At 50.2% G+C, this 18252-nt stretch overlaps 1 protein-coding gene across 1 annotated transcript in view; it reads right to left on the bottom strand.

Moving 5' to 3' along the window:
* Positions 1 to 8516: 8516 nt before the first annotated feature.
* Positions 8517 to 18252, bottom strand: part of LOC148051503 (uncharacterized) — a 163896-nt gene continuing 154160 nt past the window's right edge. Inside the window, exons 4-5 of the mRNA XM_087736853.1 lie at positions 17808 to 17873; positions 8517 to 8889 (exon numbers count right to left, since the gene is read on the bottom strand). Coding sequence (XP_087592979.1) covers positions 8517 to 8889; positions 17808 to 17873 — 439 coding nt within the window. The remainder of the gene's footprint in view (positions 8890 to 17807; positions 17874 to 18252) is intronic.

The following is an 18252-nucleotide window of genomic DNA, read 5'->3' as shown; positions in this document are numbered from 1 at the left end:
AGAGCAAGCGTTCAGCATTTTAATACAGCCCTGCACCTTGAATAACAACAATAGTCTGCTTGGCTAACATTCAGATAAAGATTCTTTAAAATTATTGAGACAAAGTTACCTTCCAAAAACAGGTTGAATTTCTCTTATGGTGACCTTGAACTTCACTCTCAAGCAAATTTTTCCCTGGATATTGCCTGATGCCAAACACATCTCAACGCCGCCTGCTTCCTTTGATGAAAAAAGGTAATGCAGTTGTGTTAGAGTGCAACTCTGTAAGAAAAATAGCATGTGGTTAGCAGGTAATCACAGACGTGTTGAAGCAGACATTTGAAATAACAGAATAGGAAAATGTCAAGAAAAAGAACAATATGAGCAATAACTGAAAGACTGTTTGGGGAGCATCAGCATTTTGTGTTTAGCAACACAGAGATGTCTGAATCAGGACCGCAATCATTTATTTCCTAAAAGCTAACAAAACAAACCTCCTTTCCAATGCAGCTTGTTCTCACTGTCAAAAGCATTATGAAACATCCAGCTTTCCTCTTTTTCACTAATTGTGAAGACTTACATTCAATACAGTCATCCATGGTCAGCTGAGCTGGGATATCTGTCTGTATTTGCGTTCTCACCCACAGCCAGCTCCCCTGGCAAAAAAGCTCACAGGAGCATAAAGGGGGCCCTCATTTATTCCTTGGGGAGTATCTGTCATGCTGGAGTCTCCAGGTGTTGTGTTCTTTTTATTATTAGGATTCACAGGGAGCTGGAGATAGGAAAGCAGAGGAAGAAAGGACATGGCAACACATTATATGTCAAACAGAAGAACGTTGCTTCTAATAGTTAAACGGCTAGAGCAAAAATTAGACTTTGCAAAGATTTTAAGTTACTGTATTTGCATGCTATGTAATTTGCAGCCTGGGAAAACTGGAAAAAAAAACCAAAGGGAGTTTCATTATTAATATAACGAAAACAGTCAAATATATTACATGCTGGCTGACTTTCTAACCTACCAAGGAAGTGTGAGTGACGGGGAAAAGTTCATCAGAAGACAATGGCAAAGAATGAAAGGTAATTTAGTAGGAGACGTGTACCCAATTACCTGGGAAAGCAAGGAAAGGAGGGAGGAACAGACTGTTCACTAAAAATAAATACACATCTGAAAGCATTCATTATTAAAATTGCAGTTATTCTCACTTCAAATGCTGCTGGAAAAGTAAACCTGCTGGTGGGTGAGGGTACGGCTAAGACATGTTACTAAGAAACATGTGAAAAGCAGAGGCTGTGCTTTAAAGTGGTCCAAGAAAGAACATCAGAACTTCCCAGGCTCTTCCAAGATGCTGCCTCCCCCTACCGTGGTGAGCCGTCCTTCTGCCTTGTCTGCAGATGTGACTGCAATGCTGGTTCGTGGGAAGGGCAATTCACCCTCTGCTCTTCAGCTCTTCTATGGTAACACCCTGACTTTTTTCTTTCCTCTTTAAAAAGCAAACCTTAAATGAGCTTTTCTGTTCCCCCCCAGTGTGGATAATGTGATGCACAGTCCTACGCACCCAGGCTCTCGCTTTCTGTAGAAGTCGGTCTGAAGTTTGCTGCTCACAGCTCTGTATCAAAGAAGGGTCACCGAAGCTGAAGGCAGCGTTAGAGGCAGCACCCATCGCAGGTGTACTCAGGGTCTCGCTATATTTGCTATAAGCCCTATGCTGAGCCTGCAGAAATGAATGAAAAGACTCCAGGTCATAGAAAGCTACTTCCCAGTAATGTACTATTAAACCGAGGAGCTTTCAAGCATCTCTGTTGGTGTATGTAAACCTTCCTCGGGGAAAGTGGGCCTAGAGTTGAGGGAGACTAATGGTCTCTGCGTAACAGGCTGAGCTACCGTGCAAAGCTCAGAGGATCGGAGCTAATGGTGTCAGAAAACTCAACGGCAGAGAAGCAGTATCTCACAGCAGTACAGGAGGATGGATATTGCTCACCTCTCTTCACTGTCTTAAAAATGATGAAGTTGACTTAGATGAGGTTTTAATTGAATTTACCTTTTCCTTTCATCTGCTCTTCAGTCTTATTGCAACTTGTAAGGCTTTGCCAGTCTCCAAAGTGACCAGGGCTCAGAAACACAGAAAGTCCTGCATTTGGGGGGGGAGGCTTGAAAAACAGAGACCAAGTAAGCCCTGTGTTTTGGGTGCTTGCAACCAGGCTCATTTGGGCAGTTGTAGGTCTTGAAGCAGTCCTGGGTTTAACCGCTTGAAAAACAGAGCCCAAGCCCTGCGCTGTCGGGGCTTGGAACCAGGCTCCTTTGGAGAGTTTCAGGGTTTGAAAATGGAGACTACATCCGTTGTTGGGCTCAGAAAGAGACACGAAGCTGTGTGTTCTTTGGGGGCTTGGAACCAGGCTCGTTTGGCTAAGTTTTGGGCCTAGAAATTGAAACAAAATCCTGCGTTTTGGGGCTGCAGAGAGAGACTAAAACTGTTGCTTTTTTGAGGCTTGACACCAGGCTCATTTGGCCAACTTTGGGGCTTGGACAACAGAGACCGAGCCCTGTGCTGTTGGGCTTAGAAGCAGAGACCGAGCCCCGTCCTTTGGGGCTCGGACCCGGGTCCACGCTGCTGTCCCCGGGCTTGGCAGCGGAGCCCCAGCCCCGCCTGCTCGGGCTCAGCCCGGGGCCGGGGGAGCCCCCGCGCCGCCGGCGTCTCCCAGCCTTCACTCGGTGTCTGCGCGGAGCCGCCGTTCCCTGACGCCGGCCCCAGCCGAGCCACGGCCGCCCCCCGGCCCCGGCCCCGGCCCCGGCCCCCGCCCGCGGCGCCAGGACGGGGACAGCGAGGAGCCGCCGCCGGCGGCGCGGTTCTGGCGGCCGTGCCGGGAGGCGCGTGCGCGGGGCGGGGCCGCAGGGCGCCTGCGCGGGGCGGGGCCGAGCGGCTTTGAGCCCCGGCGGCCGCCGTCGTCCGCCGTCCCATCCCCCCGTCCCCACCGCGGCGTCGCCGCGCGCGACCCGGGGCGGCAGCGGCCGGGCCCGGCGCCCCCCAGGTGAGGCGCGGGGGGCTCGGCCGGGGGCCGGGGCCTTGTGGGGCCGCGGCCCCGGGGGGGCTTGGGGCCGGGGCGGAGGCGGGTGCGCAAGTGCCGGTGCCCGGGCGGCCGCGCTGCCGGTGGCTCCGCGGAGGAGCGGGCGGGGCTCGGGGCGCCGGGGAATAAAGCCCGGAGGGCCGGAGCCCGGCGCCCCCCGCCCTCGCCCGCAGGGGGCCCGGCGCCGCGGGTCCCCCCGGCCCGTTCCCGAGCACCGCCCGGGGCTCCCGGGCCCTCCCGGGGCTGGGGCCGAGCCCGAGCCCCGGCTGCTGGGGCCGGCCCCGGGACCGGGAGCACAGACCGGGCCGGGCCGTCCCCAGGCTCGGAAACGGAGCCCGGGTCCTGCGGCTTTGGGGCTGGGAAACGGCGCCGGGGGCCGGGGCCGGGACCGAGCCCGAGCCCGAGCCCGAGCCCTGCCCGTTTGGGCTCAGAGACGGAGGCCGAGGCGGCTGCTCCTGGGCTCCCGCTCGGGGTGCGGGGACCCCCGGGGCCGGGCTCTGGTCCGAGGCGCCGGGGGAAAAGGCCGGTTTCGCGCTGCCTTCGTGTCTCCAGCTTCGTTCGAGGTGCGTCCAGCAGCCACCACAGCCGCCAACTCGCCCGTCCGTATTCACAGCGCGCAGTTATGACCGTTCATATGCAGGTTATGGCAGTGATTGATTGACGGCCCTGTCAAAAGCCAGGATCATTGGAACAAGCGCAAGCTGTGATTAACCAAAGCAGAAATGAACTGGAGCTGGAGCCACAGATGAGCTGGAGCCACAAATAAATAAGCTGGAGCCGAAATGAAGCCAGAGAAGATGAAACCCAGCTGTAGCCTAGAACATGCTGGAAGCCAGAACAAGTGGAGCTGGACCTGAAGCACGGTGGGGGCAGAAACAAACGAGCTGGAGCTGCAACAAGCAGGAGCTGAAATGAGCTGGAGTCATGGATGAACCGGAGCTGAAACACGCTGGAGCCGCAAACAAACCGGAGCCGCCCATGAGCCGGGCCTGAAACGAGCGGGAGCCGAAACCGGGCAGCGCCGTCCCCGAGCGGGAGCCGCCCGGGGGCTGGGGCAGGAGCAAAACAAAACGGGGGCAGAGGCGGCCGAGCGGGAGCCGCGCAGCCCCCGCAGCGTCCCCGGGCGGGCAGAGCCGGGCGGGGGCAGGCAGCGCTGTCCCCAGCCGCGGGCAGCCCGGCTCCTCCCTGGGGGCTCCTCCGTCCGTCTGTCCGTCCCCGCGCGGGCAGAGGCGTGGGACAGCCCCAGCTCCCGGTGGCCCGGCCCGGCCCCAGGAGCCCCGGAGCTGCTGCCCCTGCAAACCCCGCTGCCTCCCGGGCGCGGGCGGCGCCTCCCGGCCCCTTCGGCAGCGGCTCCCGGGGCCGCGCACCCGCGACCGGACGGGAGGGGAGGGGAGGGGAGGGAGGAACGGGCGGGACAGCAGAAACCTCCCGTTTCTCCCCGGGACGGAGCCAGGATCTCGCTGCAAACCCAGCCGCCCCCCGCGGCAGCGGCACAGGCCGGTGACCGGCAGCCCCGGGCCGGGGCTGGCACCGCGCCGGGGCCAGCGGGATCCGGGCCGGGCCCCGACGGCGCCCGCCAGCCCCGAGGGACGCGCGCCGGCACCCGCAGCCGCCCCCGGCGCTGCCCCTCTCGCACCGGGACCCCCCCTCCCCCGAGGGGAGCCCCGCCGGGCACAGCTCGGCCCCGGGGCACGGCAGCCCCGGCACCCGGCTCCCACGGCCGGGGACAGGGCCGGCGGCCCCCGCCCGCCCCTCCGCCCCCCGGGGCCCCTCCGGGCGCTCCTTGCCCCGGCGCCGGGAGCCGCCTTCCCCGCGCTCCGGCACGGCCCCGCGGCCTCGCCTGCGCCGCCAACGCCGGTGCCTGGCCCTCGCTCCCGGTGCCCGGCCGTGGCGGCTTCGCCGTCCCCCCCGCGGGGCTGCGGGTCCGGAGCGGCCCCCGCCCCCGCCGCAGCAGGGCTTGGGCTGTGAAGAGGGGCTCGGTGCCGGCGGGGCTTCGCGCAGAGCCCGGAGCCGCCCCCAGGCCTCGCCGCGGCAGCGCCCGAGGCTGCCGGCTCCGGCCCCCGGGCAGGGCCGAAGGGCCGAGCCCCGGCCGAAACCGGTTCCCCCGGCAGCGGCTGCAGTCGCCGGTTCGAGCTCTGCCCGGCTCCGGCAGAGCCGGCGCCAGCCCCGAGGGGTCTGGGCTGGGGGGCAGCCGCTCCGGAGAAGAGCCGGGGAGAAGAAACCAGCCGGGGCCTGCAGCGGGAGGGGGCAGCCCGGTGGCAGGAGGGGTCACCGGCCACCCTGGGAGACCCCCGTCTCCCCCCGGGGACACCTCTCCCGGCACAAATATATACTTTCTGTGCATCCGATAATGTATATAGGTCTTACATAGCCATAGGTGAGGGAAAAGACGGGATGTAATGGTTTACTGACGGCCGAAAAGTAGCCGAGAGGGTTAGTTATTAAGCTGTCAGCGAGAGCCACTGCTAGGCGAGGGGATGTGCTGGACCATGACCCAGCGGCGGTACTTCGGGGACTCCCGTGTGCTGCCAGGAATCCTTGGGGGTGCTCGGGAGGTGGGGGGATCCTTGTGTGACTGCGTCAGGCTGACGTGGTCGTGGGGCTCTTCGCTGTTTCTGTCGATCCTTCACCCGCAGGTTGGATCGGAATGACGCAGATTGGCGGGCAAGCGCTAATGCTTGACCTGCCGGTCGCTGCCGTAAGTGCTCCATCGCTGAAACGCTGCAGCTTTAAACTAGGTTGCCTCCCTCCCAGAAGCGCTGATTTACCAGGGGATGGATCACCGGGCAACAGAATCCCCCTGGAAAAGTGTATTTTGGGAAAACAAAAAAAAAACAACCTGTATGAAACCGGGGCTAGGACAAATACCTTGTTCTTTATGCCTAGGATTTTTATGAATAACTTTTAATGAGGTAAACATTTTCCAATGGAACAAGAACTACTTTTTATAACACCTTTTGCAGTGAGTAAATAACAAACACTAAGAAAATAAGTATTCTGTTATGACCGGCTTGGCAACACGTGGCATTTTTCAGAGTGAAAAAGTGTCGTTGGTAGGTAGGTATCTACCTACATAGGAAAAGGAAGATTATGTGTCTCATTTCAAAACAGCCATAGAAATGCAAATTTGAGAGTGTCTTTGATTCTGTCACATCTGATTCACTTTGAAGACAAAAAGAAATCCTCCCAGCCGTACTCAGTACATCGTCTCTCTTGTCGCGTTCATTTAGAGGCAGTGGTGATGGCAGGTATGATTATATTCACAAAAATGGTGTCAAATAGTGTCATATTTATACAAACATACAGTCAAATCAGGCGAGTTCCTCAAGCTCCTGGAAAGCTAGCTATGCTATTTCCATCACAGCATCTGGGCTCCCCTGAAAAGGTGTCATGGTTTAACCCCAGCCGGCAACTGAGCCCCAGACAGCCGCTCGCTCCCCCCACAGTGGGACGGGGAGAGAAGCAGAAGAGTAAAAGAGAAAACTCGTGGGCTGAGATAAAGACAGTTTAATAGGTAAAGCAAAAGCCGCGCACGCAAGCAAAGCAAAACAAGGAATTCCTTCACTGCTTCCCATCGGCAGGCAGGTGTTCAGCCATCTCCAGGAAAGCCGGGCTCCATCACAAGTAATGGTTACTTGGGAAGACAAACGCCATCACTCCGAACGTCCCCCTCTTCCTCCTTCTTCCTCCCCCAGTGTATATACTGAGCGTGATGGCATATGGTATGGCATAGCCCTTTGGCCAGTCTGGGTCAGCTGTCCCGGCTGTGCCCCCTCCCAGCTTCTTGTGCCCCCCCCAGCCCCCTCGCTGGTGGGGTGGGGTGAGAAGCAGAAAAGGCCTTGGCTCTGTGTGAGCCCTGCTCAGCAATAACTAAAACGTCCCTCTGTTATCAACACTGTTTCCAGCACAAATCCAAAACCTAGCCCCGTACGAGCTTCTGTGAAGAAAATTAACCGTACCCCAGCCAAACCCAGCAGGAAAGGCCATACAGAACAGCTCACAGTGCTGCAGCCACAGCTGTGACTTTTTAACGAAGCACTAAGCTGTGACAAATGAACCCCTGCTGTACGTCATCAGGCAGTAAAAATTACCTGTTTCTTCGGTCTATTGTGGCAGCCTTCTTTTTACTTCATATCACACCCTCCAGCACCATTTTTTCATTTATTTCGGTCAAATCCCACTGGCTGATACTTTGAGGGCTTATAGCTTTACCTCATAGCAGATCTTGAAATTCAAGCTTGTGTTTTGAGCAAGGACTGTATCTTTGAATGAGGCAAGATAGTGATTTTTTTCCCTTAGTGCACTGAAACTGGAGTATTGTTTCTCGGTATTCCCACGGGCAGATGCGAGGCACCGCGGCGCAGGATGCCGCTGCTGTTGGATGCTGGCGTTCTCCTTGCTGCAGCGCTCCCGCCGTCCTGCCCACAGCTGCCCAGGCAGGCAGGGCTCTGGCTCCGCGTGCCCAGCAGGTTCAGCAGCCGAGTGGGTGTTTTCTGACGGGATAGTCAGGCGACATTCACACCAGCAGAAACATTTATTCTTCCTACCAGAACTGAGACCGATAGTTTGTTCCTGAGCCGAGTTCAGACCGGTTGCCTACATTTTCACAGATTCTGAAATGAGCTGCTGAAGCGTGGGCCTCCAGCAAAAGCGCGAGTGGGAAACTAACACGGAGAAGTACTAGGCTGGGACTCGGAGGGCGATGCTCAGTTCCCAGCTCTCCCGTAGGCTCCTCTGCGATCTCAGACAAGTCTCGGCTCCCAGCTATGACCCCTCCCTATCTCCCCAAGAAAAACACTGCTTTCAACCCTCTGCCTTTTTTCATTTCCTTAGATATAAGCCTTCAGAAACAGGTACGACTTCTTACAACAGGATTTCACAGCATCAGATGCATAGAGGTTTGCAGGAAAATAAAAAACATTTGCATGGAAAATAAATAACAACATATGCTGCCTTCGTGAACAGCCTTTGTGGCAGCGGACTCTGCCACATGGGAGACCACGGATCACCCTGCAATAACATTGCCTGTGTCGACATAGTATCACATGTGTAAAAAGTTACTTGGAAGCGAATGTCTTAAATTACATCTTTTCAGTGTGTTCTCTTCAGCCACGCAGAAGGTACACACACGTTTTTAAAGCAAGCATGCATGCATGTTTTAACCGCGCCTACCAGCAAGCTTGGAGTACGGGTCTGCATTGCTGTTGCACGTTTTCCAGAGCTCTGCGCCCTGAAGAGCACAACACAGAGACGGACAACTTTTATATGCAGGCTGAGGCAGCATAAACTTGCTGGTCTCAGAATGTCATCCCACTTAGCTTTGAGATTCCCGTAAATGACCGATGTTATGTATGCCCCTCTTCCTTCCACCTTTACAAAAGGGGAGATAAATTCAAGCCTTTCTCCTTCAACAGAGGTAAGGAGGAAGTAATCAAAGTTATATGATACATTTACCCAAAGTTCTAGCCTTTGGGCTACCCCTCCTTTAAAGCTGAATTCAGACACCTATATTTTCCTAAGCCTGTATGTTTTGGCTCACTGGATGATGAAGTACATGAAATAACACCATCTCTGACAGTTGCTTTGTAGATGAGGGATTTACTGACTAGGAACTGGGTTTGAGTCACGTAGTCCCATTGCAGAAACCCTCCAACAAGCCCCGAGGTGACAGCAGTTGTGGTTTTCCTGGCGATTTGGATGAGATCTGAATGGCTGGCTAGAGCTGGAAAGGTTTCCCTCGTGCCGCGGCTCTCGCGACCGGCCGTTTCTGCCCAGGCGCCCGCGTGCTGCTGAACTGCACAGGGAAGGGGAGGAAGGTGCTGCAGCTGTTGAGCAATTTCTGTTAAACTGAAAAGGGAAGCATTGCTCACATCGTTGGCCACGAGATTATCAGCTTTTATGGTCACAAGTAATTGACTGTCCAACCCAGGATGCTGGGGGCACATTGCTACAATATACAATTTATTGAGCAAACCAAAAGCAAGCAGGCAGAATTTAGCAATAACTTAAGAGCCTATTCATTTAACTCCTTTCTTCCTTCCTTCTACTGCAACGATGCTAACACAGATCATATCAGCTTGGTTGTTCAGTAGGAAATAATATCACTCCTGCCTCCAAGCCAAAGAAATCAGGTATTTGGAAACAGAACAGTATTAAGCAAATTAGAAACTGCATTATCTCAGAAATGAATCTTTCAGTTAAACCAGCCAAAGTCAGAGCAAAGATGAGGTCAGATAATCTCTCTGCGTGATACACAGTACTGCAACGTGTTAACAGCCAGGGCAGGGGAAACAGGCAGAAAGGCAATCTCTGCTGACTACTTCACGTGGCCCCCCTGCACCGACATCTCTGGAGGAGCGCAAGCAAAACTCAGCTCAGCTTTTAGGTGTAGCTGTACCAGGGAACTGGGAGAAATCTGCTTCAGAGCCAGAGTCCAGTCCTCTTGCAGGCAACCATCCCACGCATCGCTTTTGGAAACAATCAAGCTTTAGCCTAAAAGCCGTTTACAGTTCTTGTCGTCGCTGATGCTACTGCTTCAGAATCTTACTCAAACGAGGGTTTGAAATTTTTCCTACTATCTGGACTAAAGTTACCAACAGACAGTTTTTACCTAATTACCCTTAAGCCAGCATCACCCTTTCACTTCGTTTTCCCCCTGTGCTTTGCCGTATGACTTCATTTTACCTTTACAAGCAAGCCAGCTTCCCTAAGATTTTCATTTTCATGAAATTGCCTCTGTACCAGATTGAGTTTGTTATTTTTATCTCTCTCTATATATAAATAAAAATGAACAAAATTCAGTGCAATGCTATGAGTTGTTACCCGTCTATAGTAAAAATACATTGTCCAAAACACGCTAGGATTCTGACAGCCACATCTTATTCTTGCCTCCTGTTTATCCTGTGTCCAGCTAAAACTCCAGCTATCCTCCTTTGCCACTTTCAACAGATGAGCTCTTAGAGTGCCGCCTTATGAATTCAGAACTACACGAGCTTGCACATCGTACTATGAGAGTTACTCCCCTTCCCCCCCCCTTTTTTTTTTAACTCCAGGCCTTAACTCCGACGCCTTCTTGCATAATTCTTCCTATTGCTTCTGTAAGTTTATTACACGCCTAATTCTCGTGCTACCATCACTACTGCAGACATAAGCGAGATAGGTGTACAGACCCCACTGTGAAGAATTCCCCTATAAAACTTCTTCCAGTCTGACAGCTTTTCCTTGTTTCCCTTGCCTCAGTTTGAGTTATTTCCCTTTTTCTTCCCATCTTGTATAAATACTTCACTGATTTACAGGTAGGCTACATCTGCCACGTTTCTCCTGGCTATGAAATCAGTTATCAAAAATAGATGGCTCTAAGAAACAAACTCACATTATATTTTATCTAGTTTTGTGAACGAGGGTAAGTTTTCTATTATAGAAATGACACATAGGGCACACGCATGGGAAGTCTCAAGTAAGCAACTTTAGAAAGCACAGCAGCTTCCAGCTAACTCTAAGGAGTCTGGGCGTCAGGCGATGAGTTCAACGATTTCACTGTTCAAAAGGCAAAATAGGAAACGGAAGCAAAAGATACAAATGTGCTAAACTTCCTGGAAAAGCCAAATACAGGAAAAGGCTTAAAGCTATTGTTATTTCGTTTCTTAAAGGAGAAGACTCACACATGAGAGTGTCAAAGCCCCATTACGATCACACCAGGCTCAAAAAAGCTGAGCTTGCTGAAGATAAGCTCAAAAGTAAGCCATCAGGCACATAAATAATTTAAATTCCTCGTATGATGCTCCGCATCCAGCACAAGTTAATTCTACTGCAGAGCTTGGTTCCCGCTCTGCACTTACCACAAACAACAGGGAGCCCCTCTGCGGAACAGAAATGGCTTTTCCAAGACCAAGCAGGAACACGCTTCAGCGTGTTAAGGGTCCAAAAGCATTCAAAAAATGCTCCGTAGTAGTTCATTTTTGGAGAAAATAGTGATTGAACTGATGCAGAGAGGCACTATAAAAGCCTTCTCTCAGTACCAGGACAAGTTTGCAGTTTGGCTCGCGCATGTCCAAGCGCACATTGCTGAGAAGAGCTGGTGATCTCCTGAGAGACCGTACACAACACAGCTGACATACACAAATCAAATAAAAGCTCAATTTAGTTACCTGACCAATAGCTCTTCGGGTCACCCAGAACTCCGTAGTCAGTCCTAGTCCTGTTTTAAGTCATCTACAGCTGATTTTGTTCTAAACTGACAAATAACACGCTTGTATGAGTGCTACCTATTGGCTTTCTGATGTTGCTGCTTTTCATTGCTGAACATCCCTCTCTGTGATCCTTAAAGTCATTTGATAATTCATTCCCATCTCCACGTGAGCTTTTGCATCTGCAAGACGCTTCTCAAGACCAGTTCTATAAAGAGAGAAGTGCACAGCCCCATACTTACAGCTGGGCCGGGGACCAGAACGGGAGCCAGGGAAATGCCATGCACAGCTCAGGGAAGGAGGTGGCTCCTTCCCAGATGCCCAAGATGACGGACCTGTGTTTCAAGAAGTAAGACCCTACATAAATGAAGATACTGCGTGCAGTATCTTTTCAAAAATCCTTTGTGAAGACATTTCAAACTGGGTTTTGTGGTTCCAACCTCCTAAATACTACAGTAGTTTCCATTCACTTGGTTTCCATTCATTCTTGGTTGACAGCCGCCTGAACATGAGCCAGCAGTGTGCTCAGGTGGCCAAGAGGGCCAATGGCATCCTGGCTTGTATCAGAAATAGTGTGGCCAGCAGGACCAGGGAGGTGATCGTCCCCCTGTACTCGGCACTGGTGAGGCCGCACCTCGAGTAGTGTGTTGAGTGTTGGGCCCCTCACTACAAGAAGGACATGGAGGTGCTGGAGCGTGTCCAGAGAAGGGCAACAAAGCTGGTGAAGGGTCTAGAGCACAAGTCTGATGAGGAGCAGCTGAGGGAACTGGGATGGTTTGGTCTGGAGAAGAGGAGGCTGAGGGGAGACCTTATTGCTCTCTACAACTACCTGAAAGGAGGTTGTAGCCAGGTGGGGGTCGGCCTCTTCTCCCAGGTAACAAGTGATAGGATGAGAGGAAACGGCCTCAAGCTGCGCCAGGGGAGGTTTAGGTTGGATATTAGAAAAAACTTCTTCACCAAAAGGGCAGTCAGGCACTGGCACAGGCTGCCCAGGGAAGTGGTTGAGTTTCTATCCCTGGAGGTATTTAAAAGACAGGTAGACGTGGTGCTTGAGGACATGGTTTAGTGGTGGACTTGGCAGTACTAGGTTAATGGTTGGACTCCATGATCTTAAGGGTCTTTTCCGACCTTAATGATTCTATGATTCTATATTTCAGCTATGATTCACGTGTATATTACTACTAGCAGAATATGAAGAGGAGACTCCTAAAAGCAACAAATCCAAGGTTTAATAAATTTTTTGCTCGTGACGCCTCATTGTCCAGATAGGAAGGTAACAGATATTACACATCTGTGAACTGCAATGCTAGAATGGTTTTGCAAATTTTTTCTCTTCATAAAATCATTGAAGCAGGAAGAGATGAGCAAAGATAATCATCGCAATGTATGGCACTATCAACCGTTACATTTTTAAGTGGAGTGCTTCAGTGATTTTTACAGTAATAATGGCATGGACTCTTGTGCCTGTGTACATCTTTGCTACAGTAAGCTCCATTTCGCCTCCTCAAGATAAAATGCTTTCCAGAGTTCAGCAACGAATCGACGTTGATTCAGAAACACGCAGAAGACACCCACGTGCGTTCAGCTGGCATCACCTGCTAGCTGCTGAAACACAGCCGCCCCTAGGCAGCTGGCCGCAGCACAGCTCTTCAGGCAACTAAGACATATGGAAACCCCGGGATGTCCCGGGAGGTGGAATGAGAAGTGTTATTTAAAGACTCGTTGTGTTTTCATTTTACAAAAGAATAGTTCAAGTGCTGCTTCTTTATTTGAGAGAGAAACTATTCTATGCATTCATTATAAAAAGCCCAAAAGGAGAAAGGCAGAAGCCTACACTTAGTTTTTAAGGTTCGGAGTCTGTTCTATTTTAGTCCATCCAACTACGCGCTTGGCAAAGGATTCCTCCCAAACCACTGGTCAGAAATCTAGGCAAAGGCTTTACAGTCCCGTACAGAGCCAGAATTATCCTTGCCCAGGCACCGGCGCAGAGACGGACGAGAGGCAGTGTGTCACTCCCCTGTTTAAGGTCCCCGGAGATGCAGGTCACTTCTGTCATGAAACACATGAGCCTTCAAAACAGCGCGCTCATGAAACAGCCCCAAGGGGCTTTTTCCTGGAGCGCAGAAAAGCCAGAACGCAGGTTTGCTTCAAACCCGCCACGGCGTAAGCCTCGCTGGAAACGCACCTTGGGTCCCAGGCTGACACAAGGACATTTTTCGGGGCAGGACCAGAAAGAGCGGGACCGCTGCCCTCTATCCCCCGTCAACAGCAGCATCGAATGAGCTTTTGGCAGGACCGACAATGGGATTGCATAAAAACATACCGCAACAATGTCACGATGGAGAATGTCACAGCTCAACACTACTCAGGAGATAAAAATGAACTCTAATGTTCACTGAATACAAACATGAAAAAGAAACCCACGAGGCATGTAGCAAATGAATCGTTAACAGTGCCGAAAGTGGAGGGAATGAAAGATTTCGCCACTTCAGTGTTTTACAGGAAACTCCAAAAAACCTTTGCTTCTTATCAGATCCCATGACAGTTAAACATCGTAATTCTGGCACACGTATTCATGATGCTGTGCTACAGGGAAGGTTATCGCAGGCTGCAAACCCCCTTTGAGTCTTCACAGTGATTTTGCAGAGAGGGGGTTCTGGATGGATTCTTAAAGGAGAATAAGGGGACAAGACCAGCTAGAGCGGGACCAAGAGCTGTGCCGGGGGGTGGAATAGGCTCCTTCCATCACGATTTGAATTAAACCCTGGGGACTGTGTCTGAAAGCAGTACAATTGGACACGCAGGCCAAATTCTGTCTTTAGGGATTCCTACAGTGGGGGTTACTTAGCCCGCAGCAGCAGGCCCAAATAAGCTCAGTCAGAAACCGGCTTTTAAATGTTACTCATCAAAACAAGTAAAAAGAAACAACATATATAATGGTACAGAAGCAGAGCTGATTCTGAGATTAGTGGTTTCCGAGTTTCCCCAGGAGATCTCCAAAGCACTTAGGAAGGAAAGAGCAGCCTGCACTACCACTGCACTGGAAGCGAGTGCCTTCTGTCTGGGAATAGCTACGCTTTTTTTCCTCCACTGTCTGTATTACACAGGGATTTGGAGGGGAAAAAATAAAGGTGGCAATCAGGAAGCTTTCAGAAAAGATGGGAGAAGGGTAGCGTCAAAAAGGATCTCTGCTACCAGTCTCGAAATTTAAGTGGAGGATTTAAAAATACACTGAATGTTTTGGGGTTTTTTTTGTTGGTTTTTTTTTGTTTTGGTTTGGTTTTTTTTGTTGTTTTTTTTTTTAGTAACAACGGAAGAAGAGAGCGTTAACGGCAGAGCAGAATTACTCACGAAGACCTGAATTCTTTCTGTGGTGTCTTTAGCCTATTTTCTAGAGTGCCTTGCAAAACACTATCATTACAACACGTGGCTTAATCTGGGAAACTGCAGCGTAGCCACCACTGCACAAGTAAATTCTATTCATCTCAAGCCCTAACTATACTTTAAAACCTACCTGCTTCTGAGCACAGAAATCGCCCCAGCTGACAAGACAGGCAGGTCTCACCAATTACAAATCCCATGCCGAGTGCAAGGTCAAAACACTGAACTGTCCAACACTCCCATCTCCACCGAGGTGTATGTGTGGCAAGGAACAGACTCTCCCCAAAACATATCTTTGAAAAAAATAAAAGCTAGGCTAATGCATTAGAACAAGAAAAAAAAAAAGAGACTGTGAAGGAAAGCTAAAAAAAGGGCTTGTTAACAGCAATTTGTATGTACCTGTTGAAGACCTTGGGATAAGAATTTGTTAACTAAGAGCCAAGTTGACTCCACTGCTGGCAAAGCTCAGACAAATACTTTCTTATCTCTCTTATCACAGATGGAATGAAGAAACTAGGAATCAAAATGAAAAATATTTTTATTCAAATATTTGCATGCCTTTGGTTCTCTTATCTACCAAGTATCAAAAATGGGCAATAGACTCTTAAATCTTTTTTCCTCTCTGCAACAGGAAGATTCACAGCAAGGCTTACTGACGTAAGCTTAAAGGCATAGAAATGTTTGTTCTCTCACGAAAACTGCATCATCGCTGCTTTTCCTAATCTTATGAGGAGGAGGAGATGACCGCGGTATGCCGAAGTATATTTCCACTCTTGAACAAGAAGCGAAGGACAGTTACGTGGGGGCTCAGCCGCGTGGAGCTGGGCAGAGCCTGTTCAGCAGCAGAGAAAGTCCCGACCGCAGGGGACTGAAATGCCGAAGGAAATTAGGTACCTGGCTAATGTCAGCTCTCGCTAAGCACAGGACAAGATGCACAAATACAGAAAGTGACAGCAAAGGAACTGCTGGAGACCTGCTTTAAGGCTTTGTGACACCGGGCCAGGTAGCGCTGAAGACGCACCAGTCTCTCCCCGTGACCTGCCATCCTGTATGCACCGGCTATCTTCACCCCCAACGGTAACAGCTATTGACAGAGGAGCGGCCTTCAAGAATTTGGGGCTGGTATTAACAGCTTTTAGAAAGAACATGAATGAAAGAATGATTTAAAAGGATAACCAGGTAAAATGTTCAAAATAAGGAATTAACACGCCAAAACACTTAAGAACTCAAATCTCATTCAAGTTGAGAAGAGACTTCTCAATGTCTGACACTTTACAGAACAGGATTTTGGTTGCCAAAGGATTTTCCTTACCTAATAATTCATCTCCTTGCTACGGACTTCTTGTACCTGGGAAGTATCTTCCAGCTGGCTTGAGGAAGATCACTACATTAGAAAACAGAGAATTTATTTGTGAATTAGGACAGAAAGATGGTCACTTTCTGCCACCCATTCTGGACAGCATGCAAATCCATGTCTCTTGTACCTTCGTCACCCACACACTGGCTAGCAGCTTCTTCCTCTAAGGAGGAAGCCCTCGACAGTTTGCCAGTGGCTAATTTGGCTCCCTTCTCACATATATTAATTAAACCCTCAACCAAATGAAGACTGGAAGATGAGCCCTTTTTCCTTTGTAATGCTTTAAAATGCAATTAACACTAAATGGTGCATCTAAAATATGCCTAGACAGAGACGGTGAGGTTCCAGAAGCAGAAACATTTGCTGCAAGCAATGTTCATTCTGGACACAAGGTGATGCGCCAGGGCAAGCCAAGAAACAATTGGGCTTAATTAACTTACATTTAATGAACATAGAACCTAGACACCGTACTCCGTAACAGCTCTGTTTCAACCACTGCCTGATCAAATCCCTTGGATTTGATCCAAGGATTTGATCCAGGGACTGTACTCCTTCCCCTTCCATGCCACTTGGACTCCTGCTATTTCAGTGGTGCCTGGGGCCGGGCAAGATGTTCTCCCCGGCACTTGGGCAGCCTGCTGGGCCCTGGGAAGGAGCCGGTTCACCGAGGCTGCACCAAGAGCAGCTTCTGGCACCAGAAGGGCTTTATCCAGTCGCATCTCTCTTGCCACTTGGGGGTGGGGGGAAGCTGTTTTCATGAAATTCTTTGGGAAAAAGGATATATCACCTCAGCTGCTTCACTTCCATATTAATTGGAAAATATATATAAGCTGGGGCTGATATAAGGACTTCTGACCACTGCATACAAGACACAAGAACATTATCTTGATAGCACAAGACTACAATTTTAAAAGACTACAAGCTTGCATGCAAGTTAAAAACACTCTTGTAAGTCCAATTCCCCTTTCCCATTCTCATCCCCTTTTGGTTCCTCTGTGTAAAACAGAGCTGATGAACGCTCAGTTTCTTCAGAGTGAGTGCAGAAGGAATACTGATGATTTTATATGCATTTGGAGACATTCTCAGAAGAAACCAAGGGGCTGGCAGGAGTTAAGGGAAGTTAGCAGTCCACCTGTATAAGCTTGACAACCCTAAGCCACGTGCTGCCTGACCCATCTAGTCTCAAAATCCTGGTACCAATCTACCAACAGTTCTTTACCCTACACGTTTGCAACGCTCTCTTGGACCTTTGGCGACTGCAAATCACACTTTGGTAACCACCATCTAAAACAACAGATAAGCACTGTAAAAAAAGACACGACTACCCAACACATGCGTATTTTTAAAAATCCTCTCTCTAATTTCCTTCCCTCTGGTGTTAAGCAGGCACACAGTAAAACAAACAAAATATCCAACAGAAAATAGATTTTTCTGTCTAGGTAGCTTTTAAGAAGATGGAATGACAAAAAGGCCTGAACCCTTGGCACAGAGACTGTTCTAGCGAACAGCCCTAGAGAAGGCAACGCTACAGAGTGAAAGGAGGAAGGTAAAAAGGGGATGAAGCTGTCAGTTCTGGCCGCAGGGAGAGGCTAAGAAAGAAATTTCCAAAACCTAGAGTAAAGCCCAGGATGGAAAGAATCAGAGTCAATGCCAGGTTGCTCCTGTATTTGCATGCACCCTGTGAAAGGCCTGACCAAGATACTTTATCAGAAATAAAACCTGAAGACTTGACTTTGTTCAAGCAGCGAGCCTTAGTTATTTTGTGCACAACTACCAGTATGAGTTTGAAGGACCAAAATTCAACTTTGCTACTTTTAGGAAACCTATGCTGCTTAACTCACCATGCATCCTGAGCAATGCGGACATTAAGTGTCTGTTGGATCTGGCAGGACGAACGGCCTTCTGACCTGCAGAAAAAAAAAGAACGAGCAATTTGAAGTGGATTTGTTTTGGAAACAATATGCTGTTCTATGCATATTTAAAAAAAAACAAATGAAAACTCTCAAACCTTCCTGTGGCACAGCAATTGTCACTTTAAAGGATTTTTCACACCCCTGGCCACATCTGGTTCCTTCAGAGGCCACTCTGGATGCAAAATAGATATGCTGTGAAATAAAAGCTACTTTACACCCTAATGTGTATTTGTTAACATCTAGCTCTACTACTTTTTTTTTCCTTTAATTCAGTGTAACTTGCTGCACACTCAACCATAGAGACCTGATGCAGTTTATTCATCTCTTGTACTGCAGTTATTTGTCCACTAGCTGCAAGTTAACCGATGTCAGT

Source organism: Nipponia nippon, unplaced genomic scaffold (assembly GCF_047370975.1).
Source record: "Nipponia nippon isolate SJK-2023a ecotype South Korea unplaced genomic scaffold, ASM4737097v1 scaffold_6, whole genome shotgun sequence".
NCBI classification, from domain to species: Eukaryota; Metazoa; Chordata; class Aves; order Pelecaniformes; family Threskiornithidae; genus Nipponia; species Nipponia nippon.
The sequence above is the reverse complement of the archived record's forward strand: the minus strand, read 5'-3'. Positions and strand labels throughout refer to the sequence as shown.